The 21,254-nt window shown below is 44.8% G+C and overlaps 1 protein-coding gene across 1 annotated transcript in view; it reads right to left on the minus strand.

Moving 5' to 3' along the window:
- Nucleotides 1–20,477, minus strand: part of NT5C2 (5'-nucleotidase, cytosolic II) — a 59,997-nt gene extending 39,520 nt beyond the window's left edge. The window contains exons 1-2 of the mRNA XM_071446185.1: nucleotides 20,358–20,477; nucleotides 2,105–2,225 (exon numbers count right to left, since the gene is read on the minus strand). Of these exons, the coding sequence (XP_071302286.1) occupies nucleotides 2,105–2,205 (101 nt within the window). The 5' untranslated portion in view covers nucleotides 2,206–2,225; nucleotides 20,358–20,477. The remainder of the gene's footprint in view (nucleotides 1–2,104; nucleotides 2,226–20,357) is intronic.
- Between the last annotated feature and the right edge of the window lie 777 nt (nucleotides 20,478–21,254).

Genomic DNA, 21,254 nt, shown 5'->3' on the forward strand with positions numbered 1-21,254 from the left:
TCATGGCTGTGACCAGCACATGTATTCTGCACCTAAAGCATTAATAAAACACTAAAAAATATAATATCAAACACCAAGGGGAAATAACTTCAGTCATACTTTATCATGTCAAGTTTGCACTTTTTAAAGTAACATCACATCTGTTAACACTACGGCCATGAAAATACCAGAAATAGAAATCTGACAACACTGCCTCTGGAATGAGGTTGTTTCAGATTCTCACAATACTGGATTATCAAAATAACTCCCATGAAACTGGTATACCAAAGCCATTAATAGCACAGATTTATACTACAGTCTTGGCATCAGGTTCTCTCATTCTCTCCCATTCCCTCCCTCTCTCTCCCTTTGAAAGAGGATAGCAATTCCAAAACAAAAACGTGCCTCTCCTTAATATTGTGCCTCCCTAGTATTTCCAATGATGTGCTTTCCATGAAAATCTGAGATGCTAGCAGCATTTCTGCTTGGTATGTTTTGCCTAAGACATTTCTAGATGCTAAAAACAGGTACCTAAACTTTACCACAGACTAATTTTGGGCCACCAGATCCCAGCTCCTAGTGGGAAGCCCTCCTTTATGTGACTGCACTCCCATCTTCCATAAGGAAATTCTTTCTGAAAGTAAGGACTTCTTACACAAGTAAGGGTAAACATGAGGAGGACTTGAATGTATGAACTTAAAGACAAGCATGGCTTCCTTTGCATCCTGTATAACATTTAGCAAACTGTCAGCACTTAAACATAACAAATGTTAAGGAAATACTTAGAAAAAAAATATAGGTATGACTCTGACTTGACTTCCATCAATCTGAATCAGGAGTAACACAGCTGAAGTTTTAAATAAATTTATGACACAAAGGTAAACCTGTCAATGACTGCAACAAGGTGAAGATTTTTTGACAGGGAATGGTATAAACCCCCTCTCTTCTTACATGCTATATATAGTCACATTCATTAAATGTAACTGTATCTGTCCATATCTGACAGACCAGCTGACAGAGAGATTCAAATAATGCCACCACTTAAGACATGTTGCTCAAACATATTCATTGGAAATTGGAAAGCTTCAGAAAGGCACCACAGGATCCATCACTTAGCCCTGGACACTGCAACTTGCACAACCTGGCCAATCATATGATGCACTAAGGCGTTTTTCTCAAATTAGATTCCATTTGGAGAATCAAAAGATATATAACACTTCCAAAACACTTCCCCAGAAATACCACCAATGTGAATCACAAATGCAACGTGGCATTTAAGCATGAGGTTAAATGTTTCTGTTTCTACATCAGACATACATTTCCCCTTCTGCTGAATATCCTGTCATCATCACACTGTATGACTTCTCAAAATAACGAAGCTAAACTTTGAAGATACACCTCCCACAAACAGAATACTGACAATTACTAGATACTGTTGTTTTTAACTCTGTAGCAGTCCAGACATCTGATAAGGATACAGACTTCATCCCACTTTTATGCTCTGTGCTTGGAACCTTGAGAGATGTGGCCTAAATTCTTGGCTCAGCCAAACCTCCAATGTGATCCTGTAAAAACAACCTAGTGCCTGCACTTTGATTCCCAAACTATAAACTGAGAGTGATAACATTCCTTTTATTTTGACCTCTGATGGCTTTAGGTACACAAAACAGTGAAAAGGCTGGGCCCTTGCCTAGTGCTCCTGCATGCTCCTGTGGTCCCACAGTTAATCACACTTAGGTGTAATTCTCAAACAATTTTTGACCCCATTTGATTTCTTCCTTACTCATATTTGTGCATTCCAGTGTCTAAGGCCCTGCTCTCCCTGTGTGCAGTGCAATAATTATTATAAAACCTCTGCCACTGATTATTTATTGACTTGAAAGCTTCCATCCAAAATCTGACTTTGATGAGTCCTTTGACTGCAATAAGAAGCATATCCTCTCTCCCTCTAGTACATGTATCTCAACTCAGCGGTTTGCAAACTCCTGCAGGCCAATACTGTGCCATCTTCTAAGCCCTCTTCTACCCACTTCTACGAGGAAGGTAAGATCAACCTTCCTGTTTTACTAAAAAGCCAAAAAAAGCCCAGGAAATGTGGGGTTTTGGAGCTCCATGGATGCCTTACCGGTGATAGGCTTCCCGGCGGTACTTTTTCAGAGCGTGTCCATCCATGTTTGCAGGGAGATCTGCTGCATTCTGCAGTCGGTCGCTCCATGAGGTTGTCATCTTCAAATGCTTACTTATTTCTGAAAGAGAGAGAAAAGAAAAGCTTTCTTAAGCTCAAAGTTTGTTTTGCCAGGTACTTTGCAAGACTTCCTAAGTGGCACAACCTGAGTATGCAGGTCAAGTAAGATGCTGCTCTTTGAGATGTTAAAACAGAGAGCTGGGAAGGCGGTTTTATATGGCTGCAAAGATATTCCTATCTATTGTGGTGAAAATGCCTTTACAAACAGAGACCTTGTTTTCATTGCTGAAAAGGGGTATTTTTTGATGCTAGAGTTACCAATATGCATTAGCTGTAGGTGATAGAAAACCTAGATAGATACATAAAATAAATTCAGCAGTGTAAACTGTACAAGGCCCACTGGGACTGACCTTGCCACTTTTACCACAGAGTGAAAACAAAGAGCCTTGTCCCTGGCCATTTGATCTCTAAGCAAAGACAAAGCTTCAAACTGATGCTAAATTAGCAGAAACAATTGGAAGGAAAGTAGAAAGATGATCCTTTGTCCTTTGCAGGTCAGACACATTCAGGCAGAGCAAGAACGCACTGCAAACCTGTAACCTGAGTGATGCAAATATTCACCAGCAGATCTTCACAAACATGAGCACCCCTTCTCAAGTGCTGGCTGTCACCACCAAACCACAGACAGTCTTTCTCATCAGGAGGGCCCTGCCATGAGGAAAGAGGGGCACCTTTCCCAATTTTGTTATTAGCACGCCTGCTCATCCAGCCAGACACGTGCTGCTGCATTCCCTGGCACCAGGCGGGGTTATGAAGCAGCCCATGGTGGGTTATGAAGCAGCCCCATGGTGGGTTATGAAGCAGCCCCATGGTGGGTTATGAAGCAGCCCATGGTGGGTTATGAAGCAGCCCCATGGTGGGTTATGAAGCAGCCCCATGGTGGGTTATGAAGCAGCCCCATGGTGGGTTATGAAGCAGCCCCATGGTGGGTTATGAAGCAGCCTCATGGTGGGTTATGAAGCAGCCCATGGTGGGTTATGAAGCAGCCCCATGGTGGGTTATGAAGCAGCCCATGGTGGGTTATGAAGCAGCCCCACGGTGGGTCAGTTCAGCTCACCAGTCCCAGTCCTCACCTATCAAAACGAACTGACCAGAAGTGAGGAAAGGCTGAGTAGTCTCCACTGGTCAGCAGAACCCAGGCTGAGCCCAGCTCAGCCTGCCACCTCTCTGTAACCCACCAGAATGTGGTTTCATGTAATATCATCCAACAGCTGCTGGAGTGCAGGTCTTGGCTTGTTTGCTCTTCTTAAAAGAAACAAAAACACCCACAAACTACATGGGTAATGATATAGCAACTACATCTGGACACCTCTAAAATATGACTGCATTCATTTTACAGGAGGGAATTTAACGATTCCAGCAAAGTAGAGAGCAGAGTAAGAATTCAAACCAGTGCTAGAAGTGACAGTGCTCTCAGTGTCACATGCATGCTCCTCAAGGAAATGTGTATAATTTCTTCATTTTAAATTCTATTAAATAGCAACAGTTCCAATTGCCACAGCACTTCTTAGTATATTTACCTACTATCTGCTGGTCATAAACATCAAACAGAGAGCAGACAGCTTGTCTGTAAAAAATACATTCCTCCTCCTCCTCCAGCATTCTCCCAGTTACTATAACCAAGGTTTACAAATGCATCTTCTGCCACATCCTAAAGGTCACCAAATTCAGGCCCTGGCAGCAGCCCAAGAGACTGCATGCCACTGCTGAGAGCTCTCCCCCTGAATTCCCTGCCACACACCCAGGACAGGAGGTCACCACAGCAAGAGGGCAACGGGCCATTCCAGCCAGCCACAACTTCCACAACAGGGCATGCAGGGAGAATCAGCTTCCAAAATAGCCCCAGCCACAGCCACCAAGGGCTTTACAAGTAATTACCAGCTATCTATTTGAGCCATGCCCAAAGGCAGACAGAAGGCAGCACAGGACACAGAAGTGAACGCCCCTCGAGCACCGACCTGCTCCCATTTCACTGGGAAGGGAGGGCACTGCCTGCAGCAAGGCTGCTCAGGGACAGCAGAGCTGCTCAGGAGAGGAGCAGTGCTCCTGCAAGGGTCACAGACCCAGCCAAGGCATGCAGCAGAGGGTAACACCCCAAGTCTGCAAACTACAGCAAGGGCTTGTGCTCTCTCAGGGTGGAAAAGCAGCTTCTCCCTGCACATTTCAAGATGGTCCAGACCATCACCAACTTGGTCTATTTTGAAGCTACTACCCTAGAGTTCCAGATTTGGGTCCAAGAGACACACTCATTGAAGGCCTCTAAAAGGCACATTAAAAAGCTCTGAAAAAACTGATGCATGGCTAGCCTTAGGACTGTTGGACAGCTCTGGGTCTAGGTCTTCCAAACAAGTCCAAATCCAAGCTTCCTGCTGTTTAAAAGGGCTACACCACTCTGCTCACCCAGCCAGGCACATAGCAAGATTCAAAGATTTACACCCACAGACTACACCAGAGACATCGTGTTCTGCCAGCCTCTTCCCATTTCTTCTGCTTCCATCACCACACCACCACATCAGATGCTGACACAGGTACTAGGCTAGGACTGCTTCCAGAGGCCATCCATGCCAGCCAGGTGACAGTATACACCAACAGCATCCTACAAAATACCCTAAAATCCAGATGGCAGAGGAATTTTAGCAGGCTACCTTTATAATATCCATTCTAATATAAGGAATCAGTGAAGCAGTTTGAGCTCCTATGTGATGAAATCCTCCTCTACAGTACGAGAAACCAGACAGCATCATTTCATGTGTGTTGGGATTCAAAAAGCTGAGACTTGAGGAAGCCACAAAAATCTGAGTTTCCATAATTAGGCAAAGAAGGCCTGAATTATTTTAATAATCCAGCAGTATTTTGCTGTAGATGCAATCAACAGAGTTTGCAGGCACAACAAGGTTTGTAGACAGAGACAGTATCTTTTATTAGACCAACTGGTATGGCTGGAAAAAATAGACAGGCTCTTGGGTACACAAGCTTGCAAGTTTTCAAATTCTAAAGGTTCTTCTAACGAAAAATATTACCTCTACCTTCAGGCTGTGCCTCAATTTATTAAAATATTTCTTCTAATGTTCACTCAGCATTAAGTAGCAAAAAAATATGCTGAAGGTTTCTATTACACATACTCAAAGGCAGGCTTACAGCTTAGCAGGCTCCACTGACACTGTGACAACAGCTTGCTGCCCTGAAACAAAACAGTGACAACTGACAAAATATATTGCAAGGGACCTTCGCCATCCCAAAGTCTTACTCATGCAAAAAGCCTCACAGACTCCACTGAAATTATTCTGTGCTTCAAAAGCATAAAAATCAGCCTGCTTCCATGGGTAAGAAACCTGGGACCTGGTCCCTGAATACAAATTCCCTCTTCCAAATAGAGGAAAAATAAGAAGGACAGAATCACTCCGTACACTTGTAAGCCACTGGAATAAACATCTAAGAGAGCAGGCAGACAGCCGGGCAGGATTCTCAACTCCAAGCAACTGAAATATGATGCATCTTTCTTTAGTTACAAATCTATTTTTGAAATCAATAATCTGTAAATAGCTTCACATAAAAATAGAAATCTTTACATAGATAAAGCCTGTCAGAACACATCCCCATAATTTATTGCAAACATGCTCCTTGCTTGTGCTGTCTTAATTAAGCATCTGATAGCATTTATGGCACAGGATTCCTTTTGAAAAGGTATTTAAATCTCAGCTGCAAAGCTTTGATACAGAATTGTTGCCCAGCAAATATGCTTTGGTCCAAAAGAACATGAGATTTTTAGCATATATTTTGAATTAAGTCCATTTGTCAGATTTTAGATGATTTAAAATATTATCCATAGTGTGGCTTTTTCAAATACTAATATAAATGAAATAAAATGTTCCAAAGCATTTCCCTTCAAGTTTCACTATTACTTTTTAAATCTTTTTTGAGCAGCAAATAGTTAGAAATTTCTGCACCTGATAATATTCGACATGCTCACGCTAAATGCACTGACTGCCTCTCTTTTTTTTTTTTTTTCTGAGTTCATCTTGACACTTTGATGATGCAGTGCCAAATCAGAGGCATACACACTAAAACAGAGATGAACAAAACTCTGGTGACAATCCCACTGTTTCCAGGATATTCTCCAAGAGCTTACACTGCCGAAAACAAAAGCATCCCTGGCAGGAGCCAAGGTTGTAGCGTACTCACACTGACTCACCGTGCACTACCTCTGCCTCTGCTCACACATTAATACCTTGGCAGCACAGCCCACACACGGACGTGCAGAGTGGAGAGTGAGCAGAGGGAAAACCACCCCACCCCGGGCTCTCAGGAGCTCAGGAGCTCCGTGTCTAGCCGGAGCTGTGGGAGGACAGACGAGTCTGTGACGCCCTTGCCAAGCCTGGAGCAGCTCCTGGCTCCCCGCTGCAGCACTGCTCCATCTCAAAGTGCTCTGTGGGGTCTCAGCAAGGGAGCAGCAAACCACCCTAAAATTCTAAATTCCTGCAAAAAGCAGGAATAGGGTTGGCTTGTTGGTAACTCATGTCGAATTTCTGGTCTGGGTCATGACAAAGCCTCACGAATAGGGCAGGGGAGGGGAAAAGCAACGTTTTCTGCAGCTTAGGGGACTGTCCATGTAAGGGTGGTTAGGAAAAGCAAGTGACTCACTTTCTAGGAGCAGTTCACTCCCTCCACTGAGGGCAGAAGTAGCTTGCACCTTGATCAGGCTAGGCACTTGGGACAGCGAGCACTGCAGGAGGTGAAACCCACCCAGGTTAGCATCACAGCTCCTGATCCTCTGAAATGGACAGTGAAAGGTGGCCAGGACTGTGTCGTCCCCCTCAATGGCACCTCCCAGTGCCACTGTGTGAGCAGGGGCTGGGCAGGCTCCTGGCCTCACCAGAAGTGCCATTCTCACACCTGCCATCCCAAAGCACTTCACCAGCTCCCACTCACATAATACATTTTGTCAGCTGGGGATAGCAAGGCCCAGTGAAGGTAATAACACAGAGCAAGTGGGATGCAAATGCAGAAGCACTAATTCCTCAGTCCCTGTGCAAAAAGTCAGTCCGAGTTCCTAGCGCTGTCAGGATGAATCACAGATACACTGCATGTTCCTAGCACAGTATACTTTTACACAAATTCAAATTTCAATACTTAGCATCAACTGGCAGACACAGAGAGGTCACCCTGTACTTAGAAGCCACAGAGCAGCAGGCTTCTGATGGGGTCCAAGACACAGGGATTGCATGGATGCCAGATGATGCTCTGATTTTATTCTGAACTGCAGCTCTATACACTAGCTGTTAGTTCACACAGTTCCTTCCCTCTCCCTCGCAGTCCTGGGATGACAACTCAAACCACTCCTGTCTTTTACTGCCAACACTTCTGCTTCATGGCCGAAGGCAAACTGTTTCCAAAAGGTGTTTTTAATTAGCAGTGCTTTCAGAAAACTACTTTGTCCATGACTTGAGAGATAAGCTGTGATGCTTGTAAATTATCTAAATCAGAAAATTGACTTTTTTCCTCCCCTCCTTGTGCATAAGTTAAATTCTTCTCTTGCAGATCTTCCACTTCTGTGTTGTTGCCTATCTGACAGCAAAGCTTCACGTTCATTATGGCAGGATGGGCAAAACACATCCTTCATATGAGAAAATTAAATTACTTCCAAGAGACACTTCAAAGCGTACTCTCACCTCATGGTAATTGAGGTTGGCTTTAAGCAGGATAATTCTGTATACTGATTACAGGGTATTAAAGAGGTAGAGAGCTGCTGTTAAGAACCTGTTAAGGTTAACCACAGATGTGCAGTGAGCTTACAGGTGCCACCTGTGGTATCCAAAGATCCACTGGATTACATTAGATTGATAACACTCTCCTTGCTCCGTGGATCATAGTAAACCTCCTAGCTCCGAGCCTACTGGCTCTGACTCTTCCTACAGGAAGGGGGTAGCAGTTACTCTTGGACACCACCACAGGGCTTACATCATGAAACTGTTTCTTCAAGAGTGTGCTTTTGGTGAAATTGGTAAAGCATTCCTAGTTGTATGTTCACTTGACTATGGTCTGACTGGTAGACAATGGTAACTCATGAACTACTTCTGAATGGGTAAGATATAAGAAAGGAGAATTCTACTCATCCCATTTATTATGGGATTTGATCTAATTTCAGGCTGAATTTTATCTGTTTTAAAACCAGATACTAAAGTCATGTCTGTGGATCAAATACATTGTAAAATATATTTAACAAAACCCTGCTTATTTTACATGGATTTTTAAATCAGAATTTTTCTACTGACAACCATACCCACAGAGTGGCTGTGCATTTCCTAGAGTTCCAGCAATACTCCAGGGCCCGATGCATTAGACACACTAAAACCCAGAAATACATTAATTTGGATCTTCTTGTGCCTATCCATTTCTATCCAAGGAGTTCTATTCTTTCAGGAATTCCAAGCAGAACTAGTTCATTAAAATATTTTAAGTATTATTTAATTATCATCAATGTTATGGATGGTTAGAGTAGAATTTGGAAAACTATGAAATCTGCAGTGTAACTCTGAGGAGCAAACCTCAAATCTGACCCTTTCTGAGTACCATGAGACCATCCATTCTCCTCATCTATCTGCAAATTAGTTTAATGCCTTGAAACAGGAACTCCATTCTCCAGTGAGCTCATGAGTGTATTTTCTACATTCCATATAGCTCTTGCTTCTCACTATGTCCTCCAGAACTACCATTTTAGTTATTTCCAATTTACTGCTTTTTACACAAAGAGATTGTTAGGAGTAAGGCTATTTTTCCACTTCTCTAACTCCAGTGTGCCCCACCCTCCCAGCACTAGAAAAAAAAGAAGGATCATACTTAAGGAATGCAAGACTTGGTGAAGAAGCACAAGAGCTACATCACAGAGAAGAATTAGCAAACATGAGCTCTCAAAGAAATGCTGCAGCTGCAGGTCAAATATGATCCTTGGGTGTACAAGACTACCAAGCAGGACTCTGTGTCTCTCTGCCACTGACACAAACTCTGCTGGAAAACTGTCTTCAGCTGGCTGTCCCCATTCAGAAAGGAATGCACTGAGAAAGGAATAAAGCTGTGAGAGAGAGTAAGGCTGGAGTGGAAGGCTGCCAGTGTACAAAGAGCAGCTCTGCAGGTGATTTCAGAATGGTCTAGAAGCATTTGCACACAGGCAAGCAGCCTGAATGTGGAGGGTTCTCAGTCTAGCAATAACAGAACAAGACCTCGTGACTGGAAGTTAAATAAATCAACCAACACAAAAATATTAACAGAGAGGAGAGATAGCTATGAAAAAACAAATTTCTGAAATCATCATCAGAGGGCTCTTAATGAAGTGTGTGGGTGTTTCAATCAGCCTTTTTTTTTCCGCAGAGTCAAGAATTAATACAGAAACATCAAATGGTCTGAGCTATACAGCAGGTCAGTCAAACTGAGTATTATGCCTTCCTCACCTTATACCCCAATGCCTCAGTGGATATGAGGCTGAGATACAATCAGTATTCAATAGAAACCTCCAGAGAGTGGTTTCACATGGACAGAAGGTGAATGGATAAATAAAGGCTCTTCTGAGCCAACACCAATGTAAACCATGCATCCCAAACTCTCCTTCTTGGGAAAAGGCCCTCAGCAACCTGCAGCAGCCTCTGCCACAGAGGTTCCCAAACTGCTGTCCAACTGAGCACCTGCCAAAGGCAAGCATGGACATGGCTATGAAGATGTTCTCACTGCCTTTTGTTTCCAGCTGTTAAATTCCAGCAAGAAACATGTAACATAATTCAAATACTTCACTCACATTGTTTTTTCCCATAAGCAATTGCTCTGGTTGCCCAGTCTTAGGAGATTAAAAACAAGAGATTAATTTGATCCCTTTGCTGTAATACAGCTCACCCTACAGAAACTATTCATAGTATATTTCTCTTAAAATATTTATCAGAGTTCCCATATATTTGATTTAGCTGAAAAAATGGGCAGTAAATTTTGAAGCCAATGCCCACCAGAACAGGAATTCAATGTTTGAATGACACCTGAAAATACTTTACTGCTACACAGATGAAGCCTGACAGCTTGCCAGCCAAGTTGTAGGTTAACATAGAGATCACAAAAGGCAGAAATGTCGGCATGGAAGTATGCACAGTGAGTTCTGCAAATCAGAAAGGGAAGTCAAGATAATTTTTTTTTATTCCAACTCTTTTTTTTTTTACATCACAACAATGTGCTGGCAAGAACAGACAACTGTAATCCCTGGTATACTCAGCAGACAGAGCACTGCTCCCCATTCTCAAAGGGAACCGCCAGTTTCCCTTCCCTTGTCACCCCTAAGTAGCACCACTGATGTTCAGCCTGTTCAAGGGTCTATTCCCAACTCAGGACAGCTGAACACCGTGTGAGTCACAGTTCCCAAAGGGAAGAACAAGATGAGACGTGCCCTCCCTGGGGAGAGAGCTGGGAAGCCACCCTGCCACATACCAATTTCAAACCTAGGAGCAACTGCCACTCTAACCTGCTATTAAGGATTATACAACAGTAGCTCTTCTGGCAGCAGATCAGAGTGTCTCAAAACAATGATGCTTTTCATAAGATTCCACGGTGTTTTGGGGAGCAAATGCAGATCTAACAGGCCTTTCCAGAAGCATGGCAGCAACAAAGTATTTGAGATGCAGAACTGGGCTCAGTGGCACAGCCATTCTGAGAGCATGCAACCAGGACAGCTTGGATAATGCAAACAGACAAAAGTTCACTTAGGACATTTTTATTGTCTTTCCTTACTGACTGAGCTTACTGGCAAAAAGACTCTCATCTCTGAAGATCACATCCCAGCTTCATTAATATTTTAAGGGAAAAGCAAAGATGCTGAAACTTCATTCTAGCTTTATTCTAGTCTTGAAAAAGAAGAATTATTTTTTTAGAGATACCTGAACCCTCTTCCATGCAGGATAGGGCCCTCTCTACACATTTATGGGCTCCACAAACAGATGTGACAGCAGAATCAGCATCTGAACCATCTCTGCAGGCTGGACATATGAACTCACATCTCCCTCCAGCCTCAGCAGAAAGGTTTCCCTGCTCAGCCCTGGTGAGGAGAGCCAACTGGCTGCTCAGCCCGAGTCCCAGGGCTCCAGACACAGCACTCGCCAAGGGACACACTGCTGAGTAAAGAACTGAGGAACATTGGCTCCTCCTTCATTAGAAAAGGGATTGAAAATAAACACTGAGATCAACAGCTGAAAACAATCCAGTAATTCTGAGAACTGCTCTGTCAAAACCAGTGAGAACTTTCTTTCCCTGCTAAGAGTTTTCTTTTCCAGTGCCATTCCCTTCTCCTCCCAGCTTCTTTAAGAAAAAAGCTGACTAAATGCTCATATACTAACCTGGTCTCTCTTCTTTTTGAGAACTTACCCAACAGTAAGAGACAGATCTTTGACAAATAAACCCATCTTTCAAAAAAACAGATGACTATGGAACTATGCCAGACATAGAATTATACCCAGCAAAGCCACAGACTTCATACACAAAACTCAGCCAATTTTCAACTTGCTATTTGTTCACAAAACCCAAACCAAAATAATGAAAGTCCTGGGCTGTAAAGGGCACTGTGAAAATAAATACAGAGATAATTCAGTAAGGAGGATCCTGATTCTCTGCTATCCTAACACACAGGGCTCCAGACACATACCAGCCTAATACAGACTTCATGGGCTTCCAGCTTTCATCCACAGAATGATTACCCACCTCCCTTCCAAGAAGCCTTCCCTGAGGCTGATCCAGCCTTTCAGGTGAGCACAGCCTGTGTGCAGGCTCAGCTCATTGAAATCGACCTGGGCTGGCTCTCATCTCTCCTGAAGTGCTCATAAAGGCCAGAAGTACAATTTCCTCCTGCTCTGTGCTCCTCCTAGTTCAGTACCTACAGGTACCCCTGCCCTGCAACCTCCACCATAAAAAAAGTCCTCTTTCTCCCCAAATCAGAAGCTGGCTGGTACCTAGCACTCACCATGGAGATCACAAAGGCAAGTACCCACAACCTACCCTGCACTCTGCTCTCAGCAGGCAGCAGCTCCCTGCTGATGTGAAACAAGCCACACAGACCTACCAACTGAGCAAGCACAAAGATGGAACACTGGGGAACCTGAACACTGTACAGTGCTTTGAAGTGCTCTTACCCTGTGAAGTTCCCCCCCATCCCATAAGGAGAACAATTCATTACTTTTCTGACCTGTTTTTTTAATCAGAGGCAAATATAGTAATTATAGTCTGCCTGATTACAAATGAAATTACAAATCTGTCCTAAGGGCACAGTACTGTCCCCATCTAGATGCTATCAGCCCCCAAATCTCATTTAATCTTGACAAATGTGTAGTACCGAGGCACCACTACAGGAAACTCTACAAGTAAATTAATTTTATTAATACTTTCTTTGCAGTATACACAAGCTCTTCCAAAAGACTGCTAATTTGTACAGCTTTTGTTAGGCATCCTATGTGACTAAATTCATCAGTAAAATGACTGAACATCTATGATGACTTTCAGCTCTTGCTAGGTTTCTGGCTTCTCTTTGATAACCTAACTGACTCAGCTTTATCAAGTGATTCCAAAGACCTACATTAAACCGTTTTGCAACTTAATCAACCTCTTTTCTTTGGAAACTTCTTACTATCTGTCCAAGCAAAATACAAACCACTAAGTTAATTTGGGGAAACAGTCACCTTTCCATGGGCAGTTCAGTTCCCTAGGTTTTAACATTAAATCAATCCTGCTGACACAGGAGCCTGTTCCCTGGCAGGAGCAGAGGAGGGCACAGAGTATTGTCTCTGCATTTGTCCCAGCATGAGCAGTTCTCAGAAGGGACAAAATGAAGTGACAGATCTACTACATCAGCTGTAAACTGGAAGAAACCTGCCAGCCTGAAAGGTGAGAGAACATTAACAAACAACTAAGAAAGCATCATCAGCACATCCCTGCTATTCCAAACCTGAGCTAAGAGCTCCCAACACCGAACCTTCCCTCTGGCCAGGACTCGTCTCTTCAGGGAATCTCCAGTACCTTGTCACTGTAGACTTGCAGATGCATTCAACAGCGCAGACTTGTCCTGCTGCAGATGAGCAAACAGTTTGGATCCCCTGGGTTTTGAGACACTTTTACGAACATCTGACCCTAGCAGAGCAATCTGAAAGCCCTGATTCACCCAGGACTTCTTTTTCAGGGTGTTACCTGACCTAGCGTAGCCACTAGAAAAAAGAGCTGACCACACGCCCAGCCAGCACAAAGCCTCCTGGGCAGGCACAGAAATGCCTCCTCCTGATTGCTTTCAAATCAGCAAATGAAAAACTCCCAGCCTTGCTTTGAGCGTCACAACATGGGAACACAGTTCTTTCTCTGCATGTTCTAACCTTTCCAATATTTGTTCCTGACCCCACCAGTACACATTGATTTATGAGGCCTCACAGTGAGTTTTATTACTGTCTTTGTTAATATCTACTCTCTACATGTCTGTGAAGAAAAATGAGTGGTAGATGAGTAAAACACTGTTAGTTTTTCATCATCTGTTCCCTCCTGATTGCTCAAGTTTAGCAAGCAGAGTATTTTGGCCTTGGCTCATAAAACTGGCAGTGCAATATTGAAAGAGAAGTTAAAACACATGTAAAACAAGAGGTTAAGAACCTACCTAATCTCTTATCACATGGAAAAAAAAAAGGAAAGGTTAGATTGCAAATGTGTTTTTAATTAACTCCTAGAAAGGCTACAGTGTTATTCTGATCAGATGTGGAAAAGTCCCCAAATTATTGATGGACACTCCACCTCAGATCACAGCAAGTAAAACTCTTTCCAATTTTTTTTTTTTTTTAACAAAGGTAAGCAGTGGGGAAATGCAGGATCCCCAAACCCTGAAAGACTCAAGATAGGCTGTCTTGCTGACCTGCTCTTAAACATCACTGATGCACCAACTGATAACTGCAGCATGGAGTGGAAAATGAAATTTGACTCCTGCCTCAGTTTCCAAACAGCAGAACTAACAGATGATTTACCAGTCTGGCTTGCCTCTATGCTAAATTCCTCTTTCCAGCTTCACTCAGCCACTGGTATTCAATGATGAGAAAGCTACAGGAACTGAACTGGAAGAGCAGTTTCCAGGGTCAGTCTCGAGTTAACTGATGCTCAGAACACCTGCAAGTTATGGTCAACTGATCAGTTTTTTCCTTTAGGGAATGAACTGATCCTGACCTAAAAGAATATGCAGAGAGTAACATGAGAGTGACACTAGGAACTGAACAAGCAATAGAACAGAAACAATTATGTAGCTACTATGGGCATCTGTTCTTAAAAGCTCTCAGGGAATACTGCATAGAGTGTCAGAAAGGACATGATTTAAGAGGACATTTGGGACCAAATTTTACAGCCCTTTCCTGTTACTTCAAAGGCCACATACATCTTTACATAGTCTTGAAATGGAATTGCTTTGTAACATCCAAAAAGATCAGAGAGAAACATTTGAAATACCTTTGCCAACATGTTTAACTATTCCTTTGGGGGGAAAAAAGGTATCTTGGAGACAGAGAAAAAACAAAATCAACATTAAAAGATGATTTATTTTTGATTGCAACTGTTCTATTTACTGACTTCCAAAATTACCTATGCCTACCCTTTGCTAGCACTTATTCTTAGATGTTGTTACTGGTAATTGCCGTGTTATGATTACAAAGCTCTGGCATAAACCTCAGACCTCTTTTGGGTTTCTGAGAGCAGAATATTCACATGCTCTTCTCTGACCTCATGTTCCTAATTATTCACTGTGCATGCCTATATGTAACTCACCACCAACTGAATCAACCCAAACAGATCTCAGCTAGTCTAGAGAACTCTGGGTGCTTTATGTAAACCATCTTCAGTCTTCTGAATTTTACCTTCCTTTCCAGGTTACTTTACAAACTAACTACAAAGTTTCCCTTGTTATACACCATGGCCAGACACATTGCATTTGATGCAAATGCCAAGAGGAGCTCGGTCCAAGCAGTAAAGTATGAGCTGATTCCCATCCACAGCTAACATTCTCCAAAGGAGATAAGGAATACTGATTTCAGCAGCAAACACTGCCTGAACAGTGCAGCTAAATGCTTCCTCCTGAGCCTGATGGACACAGCTGGGATGCAGCTGTTTCTACCAGAGCAGTGCAGGCAGCAGCTGCTGCCAGGGAAAAGGCAGCAGCTCACACAAGAGGGGGACAACCCTCCCAGAAGGTCTCACAATCCAGATCTGGCCACCACAACTGCCACAACTGGACCACCCCAGTTGGAAAATATTTTGGGGAAGTGTATCTTCCTGCAAGGTTCAATGAGAAGTTGCTTCCTGAAAATCTAGCAAGACCGTGTCTTAAGAGTTTTATCTATTATGCCAGTGTTAACAGGGAGAACTACAAGGCCTGGGTCAAAGCCAGCTAATCCAAAGGCCCACTCTTAAATACACAGTGGAAAACCACTCTCCCTCAGAGCTTCCTGCAGAAATATGTACAGGAACTTTCCGGGTTATCCCTTCCTCTGAACCAACTCTGCCAAGCAAGGTTCAATGGCAACCTTGTAGTAAGCACACAAGCAAAATAGCAAGTCTGAAAACATCTGAAACATAGCTAGGAGCTGTGAATACTTTATAACTAAATTAAGCTAAGTTTGGACCATATAATGACTTCAAGGAGCTTTTGTTTTTAAATAAATCACTTGTGGTGAAAAGAGCTGGAATGGCAGTTATAGAGACGACCACAACTGCCTTCTTATTTACAGGCTGGGTACAACATGAGCTGCACTAGAGCACATTGTTCCTGCACATCTGTTTCTACTAACTTCACTTTGGAGCCACCTTCCAATCTCAGAAGAATCACATCTCCTTGGACCTCCCTTTCTCCTTCCATCCACCGACAGAAGCTCTGCCCGTACATTTTTCAGTTTCAAAAGAGAAGCCAACATGTTTCAGTCCCAGAATCATTTCTGTAGGTGTCTCATTACTGTGGCTCCTGCTCTCCACACATGATGGACTCACACCTTTGCAGAACTTAAGTCACTTTGAGCTGGTATGATGTACAGGGTAAGAACCCACTTGTTTTCTTCCTTGGTTGTTAAGAGAAGCATGCAGATGATCACAGTGGGTCTCCAACCTCCCCAGTTTAGTCAGAATGGTGTCTCTAGTGAAACCACCAAAAAAGGGCTGACTGTGCTGGTAAATCCCACAGCAGGTATTCATGCCCAGAGGATAAGTTAAGATCATCAGCAAGCCACAAGTTTAAGCTCTACCATGCTCTACCAGACTTGAAAAAGTGACAGCACTTAGAGTTCTGGCACACAGCCACTCACTGCTCCTATGTCTGGGGACCCAACTGTCCAGGAAGAAAGAGCAAATCTGCTTTTGACTGTATAGTATGGTGCACACACTGTTACACATTCAGGTAATAACAGACTGCTGTGGGTTTTTTAGGCTGAGTTACTCAGGCTCCCTCCTTGATCTCATACTGCCATATGAAAAATATATTTCTCCTAATATGGCTTCATATAGGCAGGTCTCCCCACACTTTTTTAGCCCTGCAAACACATGCATGAGACTTAGTACCTACATTTATGTAGGCAGGTCCAGATTATCAACTGCTTACAGTGGCTACCTTAAAGACCGATGCAATTTTTTCCAGATGTTGCTTAAGGTCTGTTTACCATACATCAAGTTCTACTTATTGTACATGCTGGATTCCCTCTGCAATTGTGTCAAAGAAGCAGATTCATGTTACACACATGATCTCTGTGTAGAGTGCACAGTCCCAGGTTTTAGGAACCATTCCAGTTAATAAGTCATAATGATTAAAAAACAAAATACTGCTCATTGCTACAAGCATCATAATCATGACACAGTAATTTCCTTAATATCACAAAACAGACATTTTAAAATAGGAAATATTTATATCAATGTGCTCTTCAAATATACTCATAAATAATAAGATTCAGCACAGAATAGCCAACTCTTGAAGACTCGGATTGTGGCATTTCAAATAACAATTCAAATTATATTTGTGCTGCTGACACTAAATAAACAAAATTTTAAAGGTAGATGCAGTACAGAAAATAAGTGAGGAATTCCCATGCACTGACTTGGAAACATCCCTTCCCGATTACATCCCAAAGAGCCAGGCAAGACTTCCCCTCTTGGGCACATTCTGTTCAGTTGTCTCTCACTGCTGAAGAAGCCACAGCTGTTTTCTGTCAGGACACGCAGTGTTTGTGGGCCACCCCCAGGCAGGGATCTGGTGCAGAGCAGGCACTGTGAGCTCATCCCAAGGCACATCACCCAGGCTGTGCCCTGCTGGGTACAGCTGTCCTCAGTCTCCCCTGGTGGAGCCAGAGTGCCCTGCTCTCCTCATGGCTTTACACGGGAGTACTTCCTAACCTGAGGTGATTGGTTACCGGGAGTACTTCCTAACCTGAGGTGATTGGTTACCGAGGTGTTCTTTCCAAGGAGTGAAGACAAGGCCCAGGCCTGCAGAACAGCGAGCCAGTTCCTATGACAACTTTCCACTGCAGCCTGGCTGGAGACCATTAATCCACTTTCCCCAGGCCAAGCAGCTTCTCCGTGGTAACGCTGCTTTGTGTAGGATTGTCACCAGTGCCCAAGCAATGGCAAATTCCATGGTACTGAACCACCACAGCACCACCTCCACAGCACTCCCTAATTCAAAATGCCCGCAAAACTATGGGTTCACTGTGTGTGACTGCAATTCTGTCTCTTGCTCAAGATTTTCAGGGAAGAGCTGTGGTCAGCCCTTCTTCCTAGACCTTCTGGCAAGTCAGTATCTACAATTCCTGCAGGATTCAAAGGCTGCAGACCCTCTCAGCTTGTCCTGGAGCACCAGACCTGCTCTGCAGCCAGCCTGCACCATCCACAGATAACAGCTCACACTGCAACAGCTCACCCACCCACCTATCACTTTTCAACAAGCATTATTTTATTAAGCTGAACTGCAAGTAAGAGTTATGATGTGATTAAATAAATCTATCTGTTTTTTCAATAAGCATAATTTAAACACTGTATTCTAAGAGTTTGCTTCCCTTCTTCCAATGCAAAAATAATATACTTGTATATTTTTGAAAGAAATAAACCACTCCTTTCAGTGTTCCCCAAAAAGCACAATACCACGATGTTTGCCAGTAAACACCAGACTAAGCTGTCTCTTCAAAAAAAAAAATCCTCTGAAAGTTAAAAAAAGTCTAGGATAAATATTTCTAGTGATTTTAATAAAGGTCTATTAGCTTTCTCTTCAAGTTATATTAGGAATCAAACATGACAAGGAGTGACAGTTCTAGGGGGATATTATTATCATCATCGTTACGATGATTAAAAATTGCCTACAAACTGGAAATTTGCCTGGGAAAGTTTCAGTCTGCATCTGATTTTCGCTAGCGTATATCCTAGAATCATCGTATAACACTACTGCTACCAGTGCAAATATACTAACAGGCTGCTAATTTCAAACCTCAGCTGAAAACATCTCTCCCATTCTTACAGCTTTTCTCCCCATTTCTCTCTGCAATTGTACTTGATTCAATGGAGCATTCTAAGCGCAGTTCGGTGGTGCATTTGCCATACAATTTGTTTGAATGACGCTGTACAGAGTAAAGGTTGTATTGTGCTATATAATGCAACCACGTCTATGCTTGAACAAACCCCAACTGCTGTTAATCAAACCAGCAGGTTCCTGAACGATCTTGTGGAGATTATTTTAAATAGCAGTTCCACTCTAAAATATGTTTAGGTTGACACAGGCTGACAGGGACAGTGGCAGACTTCCTGAGCTAAGCTGATTGATTTGCATGTAAAGCACTGGGGTTTTTGCTCAGTGCTGGAACTACAAATTCAGCACTTGAACCAAAGATCAAAATGCAGTTTTGCGTTTTCTTTCTGGTTTTCAGTGAAACCACGCAGCACCTGAAAGGACCTAAAAATCTTCATATTTTCAGTTTTTTAATCACTAGTGACAAATGAGTATTTGGACCAATATGTTTCAGTTGGTGACGATGTTACTCTAAACTGACAGGGAGACGTTTTTAAGTGACTACTTAGAGAGCATTTTGCAATCTTTGATGTTCAAACAATAAATCTTACAGAGCTAAAAAAAATATTTTAGAACATGAGTGATTATGGCTTGGGAGGAATGTTCTCAAGACCACGTCAAAGAGGAGCCTTAACATCCAGCTTGGCAGCCTTTAGAAACACTAGCAAGGGAATAAACTTGAGCGTTTCATAATCTCGGTGGTTCCAGGAATTTTCAAAACTGCCTGTGCTACAAGAAGCAGTACTGTCGTATAAAGTCATCTGGTCTATCAGAGAACCAGTGTAGGTTTGTTTCCATCATACATTTTGCAACATTATTTTTGGCATGCAAGGAGGGATTAAAAAAAAAAAAAGAGTAAGCAAAATGCGAGGAAAGCAATCTTGCACTGGTTTGTTTTATTTATTTATTTACTTGGTGCCTCGCTCCTGGCTTTGGGTTATCAGCTCCAGCCTGACACAGCGGGACTGCCAAGAGCAACTCGAACGGAACGGAGCGGAGCGGGAGCGGTGACAGCGAGCCCCCGCCCCGACCCTCGGCTGCCCGGCACCGCGCCGCTCGCTCCGCGCCTCTCCCGGCCGGGCGGCCACCGCCCCGGGGAGACCTGCGGGCGGGAAGGCGCCGCCGGGACCCTCCGCTCCACGTGGGGCGGAAGGAAAGCGGAAACGGAGGCACCGGGTGCCGGCCCCGGCCCTGCTCACACACACCGTGCCCGGGGCTCGGGCGGCGGAGCGGGCACGGAATCGCCGCCCTGCCACGGCCGGGGGCAGCTCGGGGGGCTGAGGCACGGCCGGGGGCTGCCCCGCCTGGGGCGGGACGGGGCAGCGGCGGCCGCCGGGGCAGGGCGGAACAGCGGCGGGCGCTGCCCCGGGGGTCTCCCCGCGCCGCCCGAGCCCCAGTCCCGGCCGCGGGCTCGGCACCCCCCTCACCGGGGCGCGCGCCCGAGGGAGGGGGCGCTGCCTCCCCCGCCGCCCGTCCCAGCGGCCCCCGGCGCGCACCCGCCCCGCGCGCACTCCCGCCCGGCGCGCGCCCCCCGCACCCGCCGCGCGCGCCCGCGGCCGCTCTCACCTCGCGCCGCGCTCGGGTGGAACTGCCCCGCACCAACTGCCGCAGCGCCCGCGCCGCCCGCACTGCGCAGGCGCCGCCCGCGCCCCGCCCCGCCCGCCCGCCCGCCGGCAGGGAGCGCGGGCAGTGTGCGAGCCCCGCGCCGGCCGCACGGGCCGCGGCCCAGGGAGCGTCGGCAAAGTGCCGCACCGGCAGCGAGCGTGAGGGGAGTCCGGGGCGAACCCCGTGTGGGGACACACTGCGGGAGCTCGGCCTATTCGGCCTGGAGGAGGGAGACTGAGAGGGGGACTCGTCAATGCATATAAACGTCTCAAAGGCGGGTGCCAAGAGGATGGTGCCAGGCTCTTTTCAGTTGTGCCCAGTGACAGGACAAGGAGCAATGGCCATAAACTTAACCCCAGGAAGTTCCACCTCAACATGAGTCACAGAATCACAGAATGGATCAGGTTGGAAGGAGCCACAGTGGATTGTCTGCTCCAACCTCCCACTCAAGCATGGTTATCCTAGAGGACGTGGCACAGGATTGCGTCCAGATGGTTCTTGAACATCTCCAGTGAGGGAGACTCCGCATCCTCCTGGGGCAACCTGTAGCAGTGCATGTTCACCCACACTGCACAGAAGCTCTTCCTCATGTTCAGGTGGAACTTCCTGTGCATCAGCTTCTGCCCATTGCCTCTTTCCTGTTGCCTGACACCACAGAGCAGAGGCTGGATCCATCATCTTGACACCCTCCCTTCAGATATTTATACGCACTAATGAGGCCCTGTTTCAGTTGCCTCTTATGAGGCTGAGCAGGCCTCGGGCTTTCCTCGTAAGAGGTGCTCCAGACCCATGACCTTCTCTGATGAGGAAAAACTTCATGCTGAGGGTGGCAGAGCACTGAACAGGCTGCTCAAAGAG

Source organism: Agelaius tricolor, unplaced genomic scaffold (assembly GCF_023055355.1).
Source record: "Agelaius tricolor isolate 1412-34295 unplaced genomic scaffold, bAgeTri1.0.p SCAF_22, whole genome shotgun sequence".
NCBI classification, from domain to species: Eukaryota; Metazoa; Chordata; class Aves; order Passeriformes; family Icteridae; genus Agelaius; species Agelaius tricolor.